The sequence below is a fragment of the Lolium rigidum genome, chromosome 2 (genome assembly GCF_022539505.1).
Source record: "Lolium rigidum isolate FL_2022 chromosome 2, APGP_CSIRO_Lrig_0.1, whole genome shotgun sequence".
Taxonomy (NCBI): Eukaryota; Viridiplantae; Streptophyta; class Magnoliopsida; order Poales; family Poaceae; genus Lolium; species Lolium rigidum.
The window spans coordinates 285,285,830-285,306,913 of record NC_061509.1 but is presented as its reverse complement, the minus strand read 5'-3'; the positions used below and the strand labels follow the sequence as shown (position 1 = coordinate 285,306,913).

At 46.7% G+C, this 21,084-nt stretch overlaps 3 protein-coding genes across 3 annotated transcripts; 2 read left to right on the top strand and 1 right to left on the bottom strand.

The window, feature by feature from the left end:
- Nucleotides 1–66: 66 nt before the first annotated feature.
- LOC124693593 (protein FAR-RED IMPAIRED RESPONSE 1-like) lies at nt 67–3,057 on the top strand. Its single transcript, XM_047227077.1, has 6 exons — nt 67–271; nt 651–888; nt 983–1,595; nt 1,682–2,139; nt 2,229–2,516; nt 2,599–3,057. Exons 1-6 carry the CDS (start codon nt 207–209, stop codon nt 2,851–2,853), a joined length of 1,917 nt encoding a protein of 638 aa, XP_047083033.1. The 5' UTR covers nt 67–206; the 3' UTR covers nt 2,854–3,057.
- Nucleotides 3,058–4,523: 1,466 nt separating this feature from the next.
- Nucleotides 4,524–6,989, top strand: LOC124688999 (G-type lectin S-receptor-like serine/threonine-protein kinase SD2-5). Its single transcript, XM_047222607.1, has one exon. The coding sequence runs from the start codon at nt 4,524–4,526 to the stop codon at nt 6,987–6,989; it is 2,466 nt and encodes an 821-aa protein (XP_047078563.1).
- A 4,935-nt stretch (nt 6,990–11,924) lies between these two features.
- On the bottom strand, nt 11,925–16,659 carry LOC124693592 (protein BTR1-like). Its single transcript, XM_047227076.1, has 8 exons — nt 16,536–16,659; nt 15,257–15,495; nt 15,076–15,176; nt 14,595–14,788; nt 14,072–14,205; nt 13,185–13,310; nt 12,391–12,452; nt 11,925–12,304 (listed from the first exon to the last, which is right to left on the bottom strand). Exons 1-8 carry the CDS (start codon nt 16,657–16,659, stop codon nt 12,217–12,219), a joined length of 1,068 nt encoding a protein of 355 aa, XP_047083032.1. The 3' UTR covers nt 11,925–12,216.
- Between the last annotated feature and the right edge of the window lie 4,425 nt (nt 16,660–21,084).

Below are 21,084 nucleotides of genomic sequence, written 5' to 3'. Positions count from 1 at the left end.
TAATTTACTGGAAAAGAAACTCTTCTTCCTCGCCGTCCTCCTCGCAGAGATGGCAGCGGAGTTCTTGCCCGGGAAGGAGCAGCCGAGGTTAGCCAGTGCCTCGCCACTCTCCCACCTACCCTTGTTTATTTCCGCCACTCTGGTCCGGCGAAGTTAACTAAACGCGGGCGGCTCGTTTTGGTTCATTCCGTCGGCACAGGGTCAGGATGAAGGAGAAGGGTTCGAAGCCTCATGCGCAAGCCGCCGCCGCCGCCGCCGTTCCTCATCCTAGGTACGTGCGTCGCATCAATCTCACGAGCCGTCGCTCGAGGCGCTACTGCCTGCTGCATCAGTAGCCCAACGATTTGGGGGTTAGGGTTTAGATGTGTGCCCAATTTTTTCTTTCTTTCTGAATCAAACTCTACTTGCCTATTGCAAGTTTTTGGCAAATCATTATGAACTAAAGCATTGGTCGATCTTCATAGATACTACAATGCCAATCCAGTGCATGTGCTCAGTACTCCTATTGATTGATAGTCACAACCAGGTCGTAGATACATATTCTGTTTTGTCCTGTCCAGATGGTGCAAATTAAGGAATTCCAATTCCATCGATCAACTTACTACAGATCTCTGCATATCTAACTAGGTGCTGACAAAAAAAAATTGTAGGGCGCAGCCAGGAGAAGAACATGTTAGCGCACTGGTGAAGGCGATTGCTGGGTTCGCCAAAAGGAAAACTGAGGCCGTGGTCAATCCAAAGTTGGGGAGTAGCTTTGTTTCTCTTGGCGAGGCCTATGAGATCTACAACATTTATTCCTGGGAATCTGGTTTTGGAATTAGGTACGGCGAGAGCAGTCTGGATTCTCAAGGAAGTAAATGCATGCAGAAATTTGTTTGTGCGTGTGAGGTATGAAATTTATCCTTCCCTGTAAGGTTGTACTTTTGATTATTTTTTTCGGTTGTACTCAATACCAGCGTTCTGAAAATATTATCTTCTACAGGGGAAACCAACCAAGTACAACAATTCACCCCTCAGCTGTGAATGCACGGCATCGATTCGTTTGCTGAGATCCACAGACAGTGGATGGTACGTGTGCGAACATCAAGTTGGGCATAATCACACACTTTCCAGGGCGTGTAAAGAGAAGTTATCCTGGCGGTCTCATACTAGTATCAACAAGAACACGAGGGACTTGATCCGCCAACTAAGAGAAAACAATGTGCCAGTCATTGCTGAAATTGGAGCAGAGAATCCACAGTTTGATGATTTTAGGAACACCATGGAAACCTTTACCAAGATCAGAGTAAAGGATCCACTGTTTAATTATACTTTTCAGATTGATAATGACTGTAGAGTAACGACGCTACTCTGGACCAGTATCCAGAACTCCACTCACTACCACTCCTTTGGCGATGTGATTACCTTCGATACCACCTACCGATCAAACATGTATGAAATACCATTTGGCCTTTTTGTTGGAGTCAACAATAACTTCGAGACCATATTGCTTGGCGGGGTGTTGATGACAGATGAGAAAGTGGACAGCTTCAAATGGGTGTTCAGCCAGTTTTTCCAATTAATGGGTGGGAAACAGCCCCAAACTATACTAACTGGTCAGATTGCTTTTTACACACCGTTCCCTACCCAATATTGTTTCTGCAGCGCCGTCATCTAATTTGTTTTATTTAAAACCTTGTAGATCGATGCGGAGCAATTGAGGATGCCATACAAGAGGTACTGCCATCCACCACACACAGATGGTGCAAGTGGCAGGTCCTTGGCATGGCAAAGGACTTCCTTGGTTCTCATTACACAAAAGAAAGTATGTTTCGAGTGGAATTCCACAGAATTTTGAATGACATGTTGACAACTGATGAGTTTGAAAGAGCATGGGAGATGCTGCTACAGAAGTATGGGTTGGAGAATCACCCATTTCTGATGCAAATCTATGAGGTGCGGCACAAGTGGGTTAAGGCATACTTCAGCGACACATTCTGTGCTAAACAGACTAGCACACAAAAGTGTGAGAGCGCGAGACACTTGCTAAAAGAATATGTTCCATGGGATTGCTCAATGGAACTTTTCGTCAAACAATACGAGAAACTGCGATCCGATCAAGACCTGGAAGACGATTTCGAGGAGAAGAGTACTAGTATAGTAAGCTTAACTTCAGGGAATTAATATCTTTTCTATGGGCATTAAGACGAGCAAAGACTAATGATGAATTGTTGTTTTTCTTTGTGCAGAATGAGGTTGTTCTGAGGACAAATCTACCAATAGAGAAGCATGCCAGCGAGGTGTACACAAGAGCTGTGTACGAACTGTTTGTACAAACCATATACGAATCTGAACCTTATGTAGTGGAGGCAGTAATCCCTAATTTGAAGTACAAAGCATGGTGTCCCAACAGTGAAACGAGAGAGAAATGGTCTAGGGTGGAATATGAGGTCAATGTCAGAGAAGAAGGTGAAGCGTTCATGTGTGTGTGTAAGCAATTTGAGCACACGGGAATGCTCTGCTGCCATGCTGTTAAGGTAACAAATTCTCTAGCATTATCATCTTCTGTCCATCGTTGCTGTTGTGTTCCTCTCATTGCCCTGAGAATCCAATTTTCAGGTCATGGTCCACCTGGGCGTGCACGAGATACCAAGGTCTCATATCGTGCCACGGTGGACAGTCGAGCCGCTGCGCTGTTGGATGCATCGCGCTCATCCACAGAAAGACACTTGCTGGCGATGCAGGCGATTTGCGCTGTATGACAAGGGGATAAAGATAATGCGGCGTGCTTCTCGTGATGATCGGTCCTTCGAGATCGCCATGAAGCATATGGATCGGATGCAAGAAATCGTATCCCAGATGCCTGATGTCTGAAGTCAGTCTGAGGCCTGGAATGCTTGGAGGAAGGAAATTGAGCAAGGGATTTTGAATTCTGTTAAATCCAACTTGGTTCACATGGGTCAACAGGCTCTTGATCCTTTTTTTTTGTTTCTATTAGGAACTCTGAACTTGTCCTCGTGTGAAACAATAGTATATGTTATCCAGCGACGTGATGACGATAACACTTCGCTTCGCTTACGATAACAGAGAAAAAAAAAAGGAGCAAGAGCCATTCTGATCAAGATGAATGTCTAGATCCAACAGATTCAGAGCTCCATGCTCGGTTTCCTTCATCATCTGTACAAGTAGCGATGCAGATTTAGCCTTGTCAAGCACTGCAGCCCTAAAGGCAGACTTCAAACATCCGGGAGGCGATGACGCCTTGGCTCCCACCGACGCCGCTGCGTTCATTGCAGATAGTTCTCGTTGCAGCTCACCGATACCCTTCATGACGGGCTCGTAGGACCGATCATCTTCACAAGCACGCCGCATCGGATCTAACCCCATGCCGTACACCTCAGAACTACTCCGGGCGTTGAGCAATCTGGCTTGGTCTGTTATTCTGTGACATATGAATTTGATGGTACACCACATGGCTAAGAAAAGTATGTAGTGTGTATGCCAAGGTCCCTTTGGAAGTCTTGTTTCTTCATATTTTCTAAGGAAAATTAAGTGGCTTTAAGATTCAAAAGATATCCTTCTTTTCGAAAACGGACCCCTGTGTCTACTCCTTTTCTTATGCTAACTCCTTGCTTGTTGCAATGCATCCAACAGCTCATCCGCTCGGCTGTCCAGCGTGGCACAATATGGAACCTTGGTATCTCAAGCACGCCCAGGTGGATCATCACCTGAAATTGAACAGTATTATGCACTATATGGCAGGAGAAGAAAACAAAGATAGAGAAGTGGCATCAGAGCATCCCCGTCTCCGTGTGCTCGAATTGCTTACACGCGCACATGAACACTTCACCGTGACATTGACCTCATATTCCACCCTAGACCATTTCTCTCTAGTTCCGATGTTGGGATGATGTACTATGTAACTTCAGATTAGGAATCACTGCCTCCACTGCGAACCATTTCCGATGTTATTAGGTTAGTCCCCACCAAGAGCCGTATAGGCTACCCGGTGATCGCGGACAGCTCCGGAGAACTGTCGGCAATAAGATCGCAAACGGCTCCTGTTCAGATCCTTTTGCTAATACCAGCACAAAGCATAAACCTTTTACTGAAAATCATCTGTGATGGTGAAACTTAGGCCGACCCAAGTCCACTCAAACCAATGAATAGTTTTGGTAAAATGCAGCACATCATGGTTTGCTTCCTCGTCTAACAGGAACGAGCGGTAAACCCATACGACCAACCCACTGAAACCGAGATCTGTTGACGAATGACTGAGACTTGAATTTACTGGGGTCGGCACAAGCGCACGGTCACTCAGCCAGTGGGCACTTTGGGACTAATCACACCATCACGGCATCACATGTCCGGAAATCCCAGAGCTACTCCAAAGTACCTCGCTGAGCTGATCAGTCATCTCTCCGGTGATCACGTCTTCTCCGTCTGCGTATCCTCAGGTGCGGTGCTCATCTCGAGTTACTTGCTAGCTTCCTCCTTGCGCTAACTGATATATTTATTCAATTGCAGTTTCCGCTTCATGCGCCATGGGTCCTGTCATTCTCTTCTTCCTCGTGCTTGAAGCTGCAACACCGCTGCTCCGTATGGCACAGGCCGCGAAATATTCTTCTATAGCCAAACCCTCAACAATTTGGATCAACAGCGGCGTTTTCTTCAAAGGCCTCGACCGCAGCATCAGCACTAATGTTATATCTGACTCTGACTTTGAGCTTCGGATTGATGCAGGGTTCTGTTGTGCCTCCTCTATATCGACATTTGCTTGTGACAAGTTCCTTTTTGCGTTATCCATTGGCAGCACCGACTTGATCACTCAACAGATTGTCTGGTCTGCAAACCGGGATCGCCCTGTCAAAGAGAATGCCACCCTTGAATTCACCACAGATGGAAACTTGGTCCTCCGCGATGCTGATGGTAGCCACGTCTGGTCAAGCAATAGTGCAGGTCGATCTGTAGCTGGCATGATGATCACAGATATCGGCAATCTAGTGTTGTTTGATCACAAGAAGGCAACTGTGTGGCAGTCCTTTGCTCATCCTACTGACACATTGGTCCTTGGGCAGTCACTTGTGGAAGGTATGAGACTCACATCAAATACTTTTGCAACAAATCATTTCTATATCACTGTACAAGCCGATGGATTATATGCTTTTGTTGAATCCACACCACCACAGCGCTACTTTTCGGATCTCATGGCACAAAACAAGATAGGACATTATCCAACAAAGGCTACATTCATGAATGGAAGCCTCACCACCTTTGGGCAGCCAAGGCCAGATTATGTTAGTAGTATTACATTGCCAACTGCTATATCCACAATCCAGTACATGAGGTTAGATTCAGATGGATACCTGAGACTGTATGAATGGTCATGGTCTAGTCAAGCCTGGATAATAGCATTTAATGTAATGTACATGTTGGATGTTTGTGATTACCCAACAGTCTGTGGGGAGTATGGTATATGCATACAGGGGCAATGTGTCTGTCCACTTGAGAATGATTCAAGTTCAAGCTACTTCAAACTAGTGGATGAACGGAAGCCAAATCTTGGTTGCGCACCAGTAACTCCAATCTCGTGTCAAGAAATGCGACACCATCGGCTCTTGACCCTTCCCAACATCTCTTACTTCGACGACAGCCACATGGCTATGAATGCAACAAGCACTGATGACTGTAAGCAAGCCTGCTTGAAGAATTGTTCATGCATGGCCGTTTTGATTAGGTATAACTGGATTGCTCCCCATGGAGATTGTGTGTGGGTGACTAAGGTCTTTTCCTTGAAATCAATACAACCTAATAATGATTACAACTCCTCTGCTTATATTAAGGTGCAACTTAGCTCCTCTAATGAAAACAAAATGAAGGTGCAGCGCAACCCCTCTAATGAAAACAAAAGGAAGGTGATGTTAGGTGCTACACTTGGTGCTGCTACTGCTCTTGTATTGTTTATCAATGTTGTTGCTCTTTATAAACAAAGGAGGAGAAAGTATGAATTGCAAGATGAAGAATTTGATTTTGATCAATTCCATGGAATTCCAACGAGGTATTCTTTTGAGAAGTTGAGCGAATGCACAAAAGGGTTCAGAAAGAAGCTTGGAGAAGGTGGGTTTGGATCAGTTTTTGAAGGAAAATTGGGTGAAAACAGAGTTGCAGTGAAACGTCTAGAAAGCGCTAGACAAGGAAAGAAAGAATTCTTGGCAGAGGTCGAGACTATTGGTAGCATTGAGCACATCAATCTTGTCAGGCTGATTGGATTTTGTGTAGAAAAGTCTGAGAGGCTTCTGGTATATGAATATATGTCAAGAGGGTCGCTGGACAGGTGGATCTATTACCAAGATAATAATGCCCCTCTTAAATGGTGCACACGCTGCAGTATCATTCTGGATATTGCCAAAGGCCTATGCTATCTTCATGAGGAGTGTAGGCGAAAAATTGCTCATTTGGATATCAAACCCCAAAATATTCTCCTCGACGACAACTTCAATGCCAAAGTGGCTGACTTTGGACTGTGCAAGCCGATAGACAGGGATCAAAGCAAGGTAGTGACTATGATGAGAGGAACACCTGGATATCTAGCACCTGAATGGTTGACATCGCGGATCACTGAAAAAGTTGATGTCTATAGCTTTGGAGTTGTCATCATGGAAATAATAAGTGGAAGAAAAAACATTGACAACTCCCAACGCGAGGAGAATGTTCAGCTCATAAATCTATTACGAGAAAAAGCTCAAAACGATCAATTGGTTGATCTGATTGACAAGCATAGTGATGATATGGTCTCACACCATGAGGAAGTAGTTCAAATGATGAAGCTCGCAATATGGTGCCTACAACATGACAGCATTCAAAGGCCTTCAATGTCAATCGTGATCAAGGTATTAGAAGGTGCGATTAGCATACAGACTTTTGATGCAAATTCACTCATGTTTGTTCAAGATAATCCGTCAACATATTCAGTTCCATCTCAAGCATCTATATTATCTGGCCCAAGGTGAAACGGGTGGGTAGAGCAGAAGAAATTCAAAATATGCACTTTGGATTTTGTACTCTATCATATTTGTACAATGGAATTATGTTTAAAATGACACCAAAAGAATTTTATGGGCAATGTAAATACGTTTGATTATTTGTACCTCAGGGTTTTGTACCTTTAAAGATGAAAAACTAGTTACCCTCGATGAAGAAATCCAAGGTAGTGTGTTTTTCACTGGCCTACCTGGGAGGCTGAGACCCAACGATAAAGAATTTTTTGGCCTGCGAAACATGTGTATTCGTCGGATCAACTCATGCCTACCAACTCAGTACAATAGTTGTACTCAAGACATCTACATAGGCAAAAGCAAGAAAAAACTACATTGGCATACATACAACGAATGGCAAGTACATAGACTAAAATAAACTTCGTTAATCAGCAGAATAGGCAAAAATCGTGATGTGTACTGCTAAACCTCCAGCAATATGCATTTTTTTCCAAAAAAAATCGTTTTCTCTTTGGAAGATGATATGATATAGTTCGAGGACAACACAATTGTTTGTCTTGCAGCACAATTCATAAGAACTATGGCAAATGGCTACTTAAAACACGAAAAACCATGATATATCCTACAAAAATCCAGATTCACCGAGGCACCGAGCAATGCAAAAGGTATACAGCCATGAATGCCGACGACACTTATGCCTCCGAATCAACCTGCGCCAACTAACCAACATGGTTTGCCTGCTTGCAAAAATACTGATTTGCCTATTTCATATGCACTCGAGTTTAGACTTAAAAGTTCACTCCTCTGGGACACCGAGCACGATCATTATTCTCACATTCTTTGCGGCATTCAGGTACCATGCATGCAAGTAACGCATATGTGTTGGTAGTTCTTGCAACCTCTCATTGCTGACAAGAGCTTCTCCCATGACAAATATAGGCTTAGGGGCTACAATAGCCTTGGGAAACAACTCGTCTTGGGAAGCCAGAACTTCGTCAGCACTCATACCCCATTCAGCCGCCCACATCTTTGCTTCTTCCATATTCTGCTACTGGGGAACTTGTCTGGATAACACCTTGAGTGGTGGGATCGATTCCCTGGAATTCCGACGAGGTATTCTTTTGAGAAGTTGAGCGAATGCACAGAAGGGTCCAGAAATAAGCTCAGAGAAGGTGGGTTTGGATCAGTTTTTGAAGGAAAATTGGGTGAAAACAGAGTTGCAGTGAAACGTCTAGAAGGTGCTAGACAAGGAAAGAAAGAATTCTTGGCAGAGGTCGAGACTATTGGTAGCATTGAACACATAAATCTTGTCAACCTGATTGGCTTTTGTGTAGAGAAGTCCGAGAGGCTTTTGGTATATGAATATATGTCAAAAGGGTCACTAGACAGGTGGATCTATTACCAAGATAATAAGGCCCCTCTTGAATGGTGCACACGTTGCAATATCATTCAGGATATTGCCAAGGGACTATCCTATCTTCATGAGGACTGCAGGCGGAAAATTGCTCATTTGGATATCAAACACCAAAATATTCTCCTGGATGACAACTTCAATGCCATAGTGGCTGATTTTGGACTATGCAAGCTGATAGATAGGGATCAAAGCAAGGTAGTGACTATGATGATCGAGAGGAACACCTGGATATCTAGCACCTGAATGGTTGACATCGCGGATCACTGAAAAAGTTGATGTCTATAGCTTTGGAGTTGTCATCGTGGAAATAATAAGTGGAAGAAAAAACATTGACAACTCTCAACCCGAGAAGAATGTTCAGCTCATAAATCTATTACAAGAAAAAGCTCAAAACAATCAATTGGTTGATCTGATTGACAAGTATAGTGATGATATGGTCTCACACCATGACGAAGTAGTTCAAATGATGAAGCTCGCAATATGGTGCCTACAACATGACAGCATTCAAAGGCCTTCAATGTCAATCGTGATCAAGGTATTAGAAGGTGCGATTAGCATACAAACTTTTGATGCAAATTCACTCATGTTTGTTCAAGATAATCCATCAACATAATCAGTTCCATCGGAAGCATCTATATTATCTGGCCCAAGGTGAAATGGGTGGGTAGAGCAAAAGAAATTCAAAATATGCACTTTGGATTTTGTACCCTATCATATTTGTATTATGGAAGTATGTTTGAAATGACACCGAAGAAACTTTCTGGGTAAAGAAAACTAGTTACCCTCGATGAAAGACTCCATGATAGTGTGTTTTCACTTGGCCTGCATGCGAGGCTGCGATCTAACGTCCAACATGAAGATATTTTTGGCCTAGGAAACAAGTGTATTCGTCGGATCAACTCATGCCTCAGTACAACAGTTGTACTCAAGACATCTGCATAAGCAAAAGCAACTACATTGTCATACATGGGAGGAATGGTAAGTACATACTCTAAAATAAACATGGTCAATAATTAGCAGAATAGGCAGCTGTGCTTCAGAAGACAAAAATATATAATGTGATGTACTGCTATACCTCCAGCAATATTCATATATTTTCCAATTGTTTTTTTTTCTCTTCGGTAGATGATATTATATAGTTTGAGGACCACACGATTGTTTGTCTTGCAGCACAATTCATAAGAATTATGGCAAATGGCTACTTGAAACATGAAAAGCCATGATATATCCTACAGAAATCCAGATTCACCGAAGCACCGAGCAATGCAAAAGGTATGTAGCCATGAATGCCTACGATCGACACTTATGCCTCCGTATCAACCTGCCTCAACTAACCTACCTGGTTTGCCTGCTGACGAAAATACTGATTTTCCTATTTCATGTGCACTCAAGTTCAGACTTGAAAGTTCACAACAGAAAAAAAAAAACAGGAGCAAGTCTGAACAGTATGGATCCAACAGATTACGAACCCCATGCTCGGATTCCTTCACCATCTCATATGAACTACTGGCAATCGTGCATGAAACTGAATTTCCATAAAATTGTTACTGAAGCACAACACAGTCAATATAGTATTTCTCACTGAAAATGTACTAATAAACACTCACCGTAACACAGAAATTAATCACCGCTGCTTTCAGCACGGTTCTATCTAGGTACCAATAATTGAACACCACAACGTACTGATGTAGTACTAGAAACTCGTAGAGCAACAAGGCTAACTTACTACGAAGCTACTGGTAGAAATCGGAAGCGGCAAACACTAGACCAAATTAACACACCGGTTCTACTAACTTGTACCGATCGATCGCTCGTCATCGCGCGTGCATCGATCGATCAGGTGGGGGGCAGCACCAGGTGGTGGTGGCTCCCGCGGCTGGCGCCGTAGAGCGCGACGGCGAGGGCGACGTCCATGGCGGCCACGGAGAAGACGGTCGCGGCGAGGATCCCGACGCGCACCTTGCTCCAGAAGGCCGCGCGGCGCGTGCGGAGGGCGGCGGCCGTGGGGTCGTAGCCGAGCTCGGCGGAGGCGGTCTCGGCGAGCGCGGCGAGGAGGCGCTTGGAGCGCGGGGTGAGGCCGCGGGCGTGGCGCAGCTCGGCGAGGACGAGCTCCATCCCCGTGAGGACGGGGCCCTCGGCGTCCGCGGCGGCGGCGGCGGTGGAGTCGGCGGGCGCTGCGACCTGCATGGACAGAAACAGGACACCGACGTGTTTTGTTTAGTGCGTTTGGATTGGAGCTTCCAGATTGACGGAGACGCGGCCGGGGCAACAAGTTACATGAAGAATTCAAGCGGAACTCAGATTAGGAATTCGAATCGGGACGGGAGGCTGCAGAGATTCGTTTCGAACTGATCAGCAATACGAAGTCATGGGCACCCGAATTCGAACTGATCAGTTATTAAATTTAAAATTTAATGTAGTCACCACCACCGAAGCATCCCGAAATTACCCCGGCAAATTAACAGAACACGAGAAGCAGGCAATGGAAACTTGAACTACGACTGATTTAACTTAACTGATTGGAATCACCAAGCCCCAGAGAGCGCTCGTACACAAGCAAAAATAATTGAATGGCCACCCCAAACACAGCTAAACGGAACTCAACATTCCAATTAAGCACGAACTGAACGGAACTCGAGCAGCAGCACAAATCGGGATCGACCGGGGATCATCACCTGGGTCTTGGTGACGGTGGAGTCGGCAGAGGCGGAGACGACGTCGGTGACGGTGGAGTCGGCAGAGGCGGGGACGACGGTGGTGGAGGAGACTTCGCCGGGGCCAGGGAGCTCCAGCAGCGGCGCGAGGATGGCGGCGCCCTCGGGCGCGTGATCCTGCATCTGCATCGTGGAGGCGGCCGTGGGCAGGGCAGAGCCGTCGTCGTCGTCGTCGTAGGCGAGGCGCTTGCCGACCTCCTGTCGAGCACGAGGAGGGCGGAGAAGGTCATCGATTATTCCAGGGCGGAGGCACCGCGCGCGTGCGGGTGGGTCAGGTCGGTGGGGTTTACCTTGGCGATGGAGGCGACGTCGCGGGCGGCGGGCGCGGGGAGGTCTGAGGCGGAAGCGGATGAGGACGAACCCACCGAGCTGCGGTTGGCGGAGGTGACGGCGAACTTGGCGCCGGAGGAGGAGAGGTCGGCGCGGGGGGTGGAGGTCGGGGTGGGGAGATTCGGGTCCGACGACGTGGGCGCCGGGGACGCCCGAGCAGCGGCGGCGGCGGCGGAGCGGGCGGTAGAGCCGGCGCGAAGCTTGGCCATGGTGGCGCGTCCGCGCGTGGTCTCGGAATGGTGGGTTCTGGAAGCTGGGGTTTGGACTGGGTTCGACTCAAGTCGGATGCGACGGTGGTCGACCGGGGAGCGTATTTATGGAAGACGGGATGAAGAAGAGTGTGGGGTACGAGCTGGGCCCATCTGTCAGACGTGACAGCTCGCGTTTGTTATCGCAACGAAGTCTTTGAAATGTAGACGTTCCGCTAAAGAAAAAATGCAGACGAAGCTGCAGATAACACTGGTGCAAAGAAAGCTAAGCAGACGACGAAGCTGTACATAATCCGACCAACAACCTTCCCAAATCTCAAAACTTCAAACAGGCAGCAGCAGAACTAGCACACCAGCATTTGTTTCTGTGTTATGGAGAGTCAAATCTGTCTGAGAAATATATAATGCTAGTACTATTCCGGGAGGGAAAAACACAGCTAATTTAACTGGTTACTAACACGAACAGTCATCTTAAAAATTTCTCAAGCTTTGCAGATAGCACTAAAGCTAGGTGAACAAAAAAAAACAAGTTCGCTCGCAGTCCACGACATCGGCAGGGGTGCGCTCCGTCTTCATCACCTCTCAGAACTGGCTGCCACCCTCTGCATGATCATAGACTCGGCCGCCTGGATAGCTTCAGATGACCCAGTTATAGTCACTTTCCTGCGCCAGTAAGAAAGAATTGAGATATGTTAAGATCGACGAGCCAAGAGGTGATCCAGTGCAACTGTGGAAACATGCTAAATTACCTGTCAGATGTTCCAGCTATGAAGTCACCCCTATCTGATATCTTGATCCTGGCACCACTAGCCTGCAGTTGCAACAAATTGCTATAGTTAGTTTCCCTAAAACATGGTGCGCTCATAACCAAGAAGGTGGTGAAAAGTCATAGAACTACGAGAAAGTACTAGTACATTTTTTTAAGTATAACATGATGATAGTCGTCATATGCTTGGTTCTCAACTATTTAGATATTTACCCTTGTGGGCAAACTACATGATCAAATGACTTTCTGAAGGCAACAGCAGTCAAGGACTTATAATAGATGGTGATATATGAAACAAGATTGGGTTATACTACCTCTGTTCTGTAAAATAAGGCGCATAATTTTTTTCAAAAGTCAAACAATGTAAATTTTACTAACATTTCAGGAAAAACTATCAATATCTATCACGCCAAATCAGTCACTAGATATATCAGGGCCATTTTCATATTATGTTCATATAGTATCGCTGTTCTCAATAGATTTTTCTATAAACTTTGGTCAAAGTCTACCTCGTTTGACTTTAGAAAAAATATATACCCCACCGAACTGCAGAAACCTTATACATCTATACAACATGTGTGCATATGTATATGCACAAGACATACTAACAAAATTGCCTATTCAGTTACATAGGCTAATCAGAAGCCTTGTATATCTGTACAGCACAAGTGCATATATGTACATATGCAGAAAGCTTTGAGTAACTGAGCATCTGCTGTAAAAAATAGACACTAATGCATTTGATGCATATCAAATTCCCGTGGTGCAAGAAATTACCTGAATGATCTCTGTTATGTTCTTCCCTGCTCGTCCTACAACTGCACCGATGTGTTCATCAGCAACACCGATGGTATGTGATTCTTGGGCCTCAGTATTAGCAGGTGATCTAACAGGTGTACCAGGCTGCAAAATTTCAACATAAAACCATGGTTAGACTATTTGAACACATATCAGGTTTACAATTCCATTAAAACAGGAAAAACAAAACTAAAAAAGATTTAACGTAGAGTTATACAACTAATTATACAGATGATAAACAGAAGAAATCTCAGTTCTGTCATACAAGCAGTCTTACAAAATAATAATAAAATATGCATCTAAGATATCATGTGAAAAGATCAAAAGGCATGAACAATGGACACACACATCAAATCAAACATCAAGGAGTGTAACTCACACAACATCAAGCAGAAGTTCTAACATACACACCTCTTTCAACAAAATGAAATGTTTAGTGTGATACCTATACCCTTTTATTTTCAATGCACTACCTAAGACCAATAGCGTGAAAAAAAAAATTCATGACCGACATATACGTTATCCTTCTCGAGAAAACAACACATGTCTGAAAGTGTGATAGTGATTTATTTCAAATGCACTACCGAATACAGTAGAGTGCACAAAAAGTTATCAGGACATCAGCATAAATTTATGAGATCCAAATGTTGCCCTCTAGTAATTTCAAAGACTTGGACAGGAAAAATGATCCATGCACTTACTAATGTAGTACAATGCAAAACAGGAAACTGTATTTCCATTAGAAAGCATCTGATTCATATATCTCCACAAGTGGACAACAAAATAAAACATATGGTAGACGCTGAAAAAAAAAGGTGCACAAGATGCAGGACAGCAAAATGAATAATGCAGCAGCAAACACCAACCTTGTTGTTTTGGTACCTTCCACCACCACCACCACCATAACCATTAGGTCCATAGTTCACAGCATTATTATATGGAACCTGTGGAATCATATACCCAACAGGAACAGCGGCAGGGTAACTTGGGAAACCAAGGCCTGAATATTTTGAAGCGAGGGAAATGAGTAAGAGAAAATGGTGATGCCATATCTGAAGGGTGAATCCATCCATAAATATCAGGGATAGCAAGCAGTATGTCTACCAGCACATGTCAATATATCCCAGCATTCAGTTGTGACTTCTTTTATAGAAAGAAAAGCATGTTAAATACAGCACATGGTGATGCCACATCTGAAGGGTGAATCCATCTATAAATATCAAGGATGACAAGCAGTATGTCTACCAGCACATGTCCATATATCCCAGAATTCAGTGGATTCCTCAAAGACTGGCGCAAGATAGGTATTATGAGCAGGCACCCCATTTAAGCAAGCATGTAGCAATGTGCTAAGATCGAAAATTCAGTAGTGAAAATTATAGGATTTACCTGCATATGGAAATGGGGAACTCAAATTAGGTGGGTAGTGAACATCCTCAGATAACTTGTTCAATATCAAATATATCGCTCGCATCTGAGTGTTTAAGGGTCCTGTGATAGTAACAAGCCTATCATGCAAGCCAACGAAGTTGTTGTCCTGTGGTGAAATCTTAATTCCAGCATGTGAATCTTCAATGAATGACCTGAAGAGAGAGAGAACACCAACTTTCAACATTCAAAGGGGCAGAAATAAAAATACAATAAATACAAGAACAACAACAAAACATGGGATAAAATTAATATCAGACCAAGCAGATGAGTATTAAGAAAGAGACTATATAGTTCCTACTACCATCATCTGTTGGTTCAGATATACTTCATCAATTTACTGAATCGTTACATAACACACGGATTGAAATTTGGGTATCACAATGGGGCAAGACTTAATGATAGCATCGGAGATTAGAGCAGGTTTATTGATTAGGCATACTTGATTGTTGCTCCTCCTTTACCAATAATCCCTCCACAAGAGCTGTTAGGAACCACAAGTCTAAACTTAGGCCTAGCTTCAGCTTCATTGGATTCTTCCGCCTGGACAGTTGCAGGAGAATACCAAATATCAATCAATGGCAACATGGTCGTACAAAAACATGAATATTAACAAAATTTACCTCTGCCAAGAGTTTCTCGAGAACCAAATCCATGGCCTTTATTACATCGTCAAATTGTCCAGAGACCATGATGATTCTGTCATTTGTACCAGGGAAAAACTCATGGCTGCGTGATAACTGAATGCGAGCACCAGACTGGGACTGGAAGTCATTGATAGTTGAGCCACCCTTGCCAATGATGCACCCTGCTGCCGTGTTAGACACCAGGAACCTCAAATGCGTTGGCTTCTCCTTTTCATCTGAGGAGAAAGATAAATTTTGAACTCAGAACAAAGGAATTTGAACCAGCATGGGCAGTAGAGTTCCAGTACAAAACGTATTTCCCTGTGTGCAACTACAACACTTTATCGTGCCAACAGACAGATCAAATTTAGCTACAAAGTGGGAATTCATGTAGCTATGCACCATCAGGCACGCAGCCATTACTAACCTAAGTGCAACCATACCAAAACTGGCATTACAAGTTTTATTCATGGTATTTTGCAAGCCAAGAACTACGCCACCGCAAGTTGGTCAGAATTTCATTGAAGTTCAATGAGCAGGAGCAATCCATGATATAATTTAGCTTGTAGTGGTTAATTATACAGTTGCACTTAAACACCCAAAAGAACCAGCATGGCTAGTAGAGTTCCAGTACATAAACGTATTTCCCTGTGCGCAACCGCAACAATTTTATCGTGCCAACAGCCAGAACAAATTTAGCTACGAAGCAGGAACTCATACACCCACCACCTATTCTGTGCTGTGAAACAAGCTATACCACTACACATCCGGACCAACCTGGATGTAGCTAATGCGCCCATCAGGCACTCCGCCATTAGTAACCGAAGCACAACCGTGCGAAAACCGCCTACTTTCATCACCACGATGCCGCCCCGTCAAGCACCAGCATTAATTCCTCCGAACACAGCTAACAAACCAGGGGCACATTAACTAAACCACCACTGGATTATTATTCTAAGTTCCTGCTAGCATCCCCGAGCGAACCAGGGGCGGCACGTGAAGTGTATAATACCAAACAAACTAAAAAAACATGATCGTTCGTCAGCTCTCAGCTGGCGGCTCTCCTTCACACTGCGACGACGTACTGTACTGAGCAGCAGCAGCGCAAATCAGCCGGACTGCCGCGCTAGGGAGACACGCACGGGCGGCCGCAGATCTCGGCCCCGGAGCGCGGGGCCGGGGCCGGGGCCCGGATCTCGCGGATCCAGCCGCACCGGCAGCGCAGTGCCCACGCTCCGCTATAGAAGCCAACTCAGAGGGAGAGGGGTGTTGTTACCTTCGTGCTCGGGCTCGGGCTCGGTCTCGGGGCGGTCCTGCGGGGGCGGCGGGGAGGAGGAGCGGGGGGCGCGCTTGGGGGCGGACTCGGGCGAGGAGGCGTAGGGGGAACCCGGGGCTTCCATCGGCCGGCGGCGGCGGCGGTGGCGGTGGAGGTGGAGGCGGGGGGAGGGAGGAGAGACGGAGGGGGAACAGAGTAGATCGGTGTGGGCCTACGCCATCAAACGATACGATTGAGCCGAGGGTTTGGCTGCGCCGCGCCTGGGCTTTTATCCAATAACCCTGCTTTGCTGCTTTTGTTTCGTTTTCTTGGGCTGTCGTATTCGTATCAGTCCGTCCTCGTCGCCCAGATGCCGCCACCGCAACTGCCAGATTTTATACCACAAGAAATGCCAGCCACTGTGCAAAGGGGAACGAATGTTATTTCCTTGTTTCTTTTCTTTCGCGGCAATCTAATGTTGTTATCTTACAAAAGATGAAATTATTTTTCAGTGAGAGCTGATGTTACCGTTAAACGCTTGCGATGACTTCATCAATCTTAATATCTACCAAATCAGTTTTGTCAGATCAATATCTTAAACATCGTCTCTCAGAGATGCATAGAGAGGAAGGATGTGTGCCTGTGTTTATACATATTGATGTATGTACATATTTGTGAGTGTGTGTGTTATACTGTGTTTGCAAAAAAAAAAAGATCAGCTAAAATTGTTTATCTGGTGCCAGCATAAGAGCCCTGTCGGTCTGGATTTCAATTACTCCCTCCATCCCGATTCATAGGGCTTGCGTGTATCCATGGGTCATATATTTAACAATGATACAAGATATATATTACAAAATACTCCCTCCGTTCTCTTGTAGTCTACATTGTAGGAGCATTTATTGGTACTACTTAAATTGGTAAACAACCAATCCAAACTACATTGAAAATAGTGACATCCAATAGGTAAAAGAGAACCACTTCGTTTTCCGTATTCTTGTTGACTAAAAGTTGGAAAGTAGAGTATTTCAAAACAAATTTTAGACCTAGAATCCAGAGTATTTCAGAATCGAGGGAGTATATATCATTAGAAAACTCATGTGTTCTACTTTCTAATGGTATAATTTTTATGTTGTACAATTAATATTATGTTGCCCAAATTGAGAATCTAGGGATACGCGTCAGCCCTATGAACTGGAATGGAGGTACTCCCTCCATTCATATTACTTCATGCTGATACAGATGTATCTATATACATCTATTTTGGACCTTCAAGCTCCATGGTTAGAACCTCTAAGGGGCCCTAATGGTTTGGACTTGAATAGGTTGAAAAAAGACATACAACCTTGGCAAGAACGATGTGAATATATGACCCACGCCATTTTAGGCTCTCTAAATTTTGTGGGTGGCGTAGCTACCGAGATCAATGCAGTTAATTGTGTCTAGAAGTTGGTTGTCAGCTTCTCATTTTGTTCTAGGATTCTTCTTTTTTGTGGGCCATTTGTGGCATGCAAGGAAGAGCCCGAGCTGCAGCAGGTTTTGAAAAGGAAATTGATGTGATTTGGAACCTGTTCTTTACATAAACCTTCTTAACTAAGATTTTCTTATTTATATCAACTACGGAGTAATATAAATCAAAGGGAGTATTATTTCCCTTTGCATAAAGGGCATGCCTGCTTGCTTACCACGAAATCTGGAACCTCGCAAGTCGCAACCGAAGGAACGAGGCACGTCAACGCAACAGGCTCCGGCAACAACCCGGTAACGTAAGAGCATCTCCATTCGCGTCCCCCAAACCGCGTCGGATCAAGCGTTTGGGGGATGTGTTTTGTTCGTGCCGCGTTTGGGGGACGTCGCTCCCGCCCGCGTCCCCCAACCGCCGCCCCCAATCAGAAATTCAAATAGATGCATTCAAAAGAGATCGTTCCTGCCGATTCGTCGCGATCGGAGTAGCGACGATCGATCAAAGTATCGGGCGTGCGATCATATTACGGACCGGTGGTGCATGCAAATTAGAAGAAGGGGAAGGGGTTGGGCGACGGCGTCGTATCCCGAGTCGACGCAGGCCCGTCGAGCACGATGACCTCGTCGCGATCTGCTCGTTGCTATGCATGGTTCGTCTCGCTCCGTCGCCGACGCGAGGCCGACGCATGTGTAGCGATAGAAGACGCGTCGACCGCTCTTGCTCTTGCTGCCCCGCCGCCGCCGATGCCGCCGCCGGGGCCGCCGCGTCCGCCGCCGCCATTTTGGCTTCGATGTCGTCGAGGATCCGGCCTTTGAAGAAGTTGTGCGCCGCTCGCGTCCGGGGAGACATTCCCTCCGTCGACGTTCTCGGCAGGGACATGTCGTCCCTGCGTTTCTTGAGCTCCAGCTTCTCCTCTTGCCTCTTGAGCAGCTCGGCCCACCTTTGGTCGGCCTTCTTGTCGCGGGAAATAAAGATCGAGGAGACGTCGGCGAGGCATTTCGTGATCGACGCCTGCGTCTTCTCAGACGACGCAGCGTCGGCCAAGGCGGCCTTGGCAGCCTTGTTGCCAGTAGGACGCCCTGTCGAAGTTGCCAGCGGCGCGTCCAGATCAATGGCGTCCTTCCCCTTGGACAGCGACAGGCGCGTCAACCGCCATTTCTCATTCACTTTGAGCTTGCTATAGCAATGCATCAGCGCGAACGGCTTATGCCCATCCGAGTGCCTCGAGTACATATTCATGGCCCTATCAAACTAACCAAAGGAAGCAGAGTCATTTCATCGAACACAATGTAGGCGCTACGGATTATGGAAGAAAGAGTCGTACCAGTTGGGCGACGTCGGCGCCGCTGTCGCCTCTGGTCTCTAAGTCCTGATGGTACCCATATGGAAGGAGTTCACCAACGCCTGGATGATGACCCATCGCGTCGACATTGCCTTCTGGCTCCTCTTCATTGGCACTTTCTGGTAGTCGCTGTTGATCAGCTTGCGCTCATCGAACTCGGCCTTGATCCTCGCCCAATACTTCCCGCTTTTTTGGTTGGCGCCGATGATGGAGTCATGGCTCACCGTCGCCCACGACTCGCACAGACAAAGATCTTCCAGAACCGTCCACTTCGGGCCTCGTGTGCCCGACGCCTTCTTCTTCTTCTTCTTCTTCTTCTTCTTCTTCGTCCTCACGCCGTCCGCGTCTACCTCCACGAGATCATCGTCACCGGCACCCTCGTCGTCCTCTTCCTCGCCGCCCTCTTCGTCCTCATCGTCGTCCTCCTCATCGTCCTCCACCCCGTCCTCTTCCTCGTCGTCCTCCTCCTCAACCCCGTCGTCCTCCTCAGCACCGGCGCCGTCGTATTCGAGCGGACCCCTGCGGCCGGTGAAAGGGCCGCCGTCCGGACCGGGTCCTGGCTCGCGCTGCTCATACGCCGGGGAGTAGAGGTTGTTGGGGTTGAAGCCGCCGTGCGGCGGCCGCATCCTCGGTAGTGCGGCGACAAGTTAGGCGTCACGCACCCGGGAGTGCCGGAGGGGCCGTCGTTGTAGAAGGCAGATGACGACGGAGAGAAGACTCCCGGAACGTACACCGGCACGTTCGTACTATATGGGCTCGCGTTGGTGGCGGCGATACACCCGGCCATTATGTGCCGGTGGCGGCGCGCCGCCGAGCCTTCTTCTCCGGCTCCGCCGCCCTCCGTCCTTTCCGGCTCCGCCGTCGATAGCTTCCGGCGCGGGCAATCTTGCTGCCATTGATCGTCGGTCCATCCTTCGGGCTTCTTCTTCAAAGCCGGCGCCTTCCACGGCCTCGCGAACGGCGCCGTCGCCCCTTTCGTCCCATTGCCCGGCGGCTTCTTGGCCGCTTTCTTCGCCATCTTTTTGGGGGCCGTCGGCGGCGCCATGTGGAGAGGGTAGCGCCGGCGGGTGGACGGCGGGTGGACGGCGGGAGGGAGAAACAAATCGGCGGGATAGGAGAAATGAATCGGCGGCGAGATATGTTTTGGGAGGCCTGAAATGCGCGGCGGTATAGGCGGGAGCGGCGGGATTTGGCGAGCGTGTGAGACGAATTTTCCCTGTGCCGCTGACGGGTCGGGCCCGTGTCGGTTCGCCTCGCTTTTCGTTGTGTCCGGCGTCCCCGGTGCGTCCCCTGTGGGACGGGGACGGGCTCGGGGCGCCGGACACCGTATAGGGGCGCGCCGGACAAAAATAGGCTTTGGGGGACGCGGCTGAAACACATTTTTCGTCCGGCGCGCCCCAAATCCCAAGGGGGACGCGACTGGACCCAAATCCCTTTGGGGGACGCGACTGGAGATGCTCTAACAATACTGCTAACTTACCAAAGCAACACAGCGAAAACTTAGAAGTACCAGTGGTATATGGATGGAGAATGCCACACTAAGGTACTGACATGTGGCCCAGGCGGCCAGACCCCACATGGCATGTATACAGAGGATGTTAACTTGCTTAAGAGCGAGAAGCTATAATTTAGGCAGATCATTCTCTTCAAGCATACTCCGTATTCTTCACTGAGAAACAACTGTGCTGACGATTCTACCACCCTCGAGATTAAATGAAGTTCTACAGTTCTACCCAGCAAAAAAGTTGATATTCCAGCACATTTGG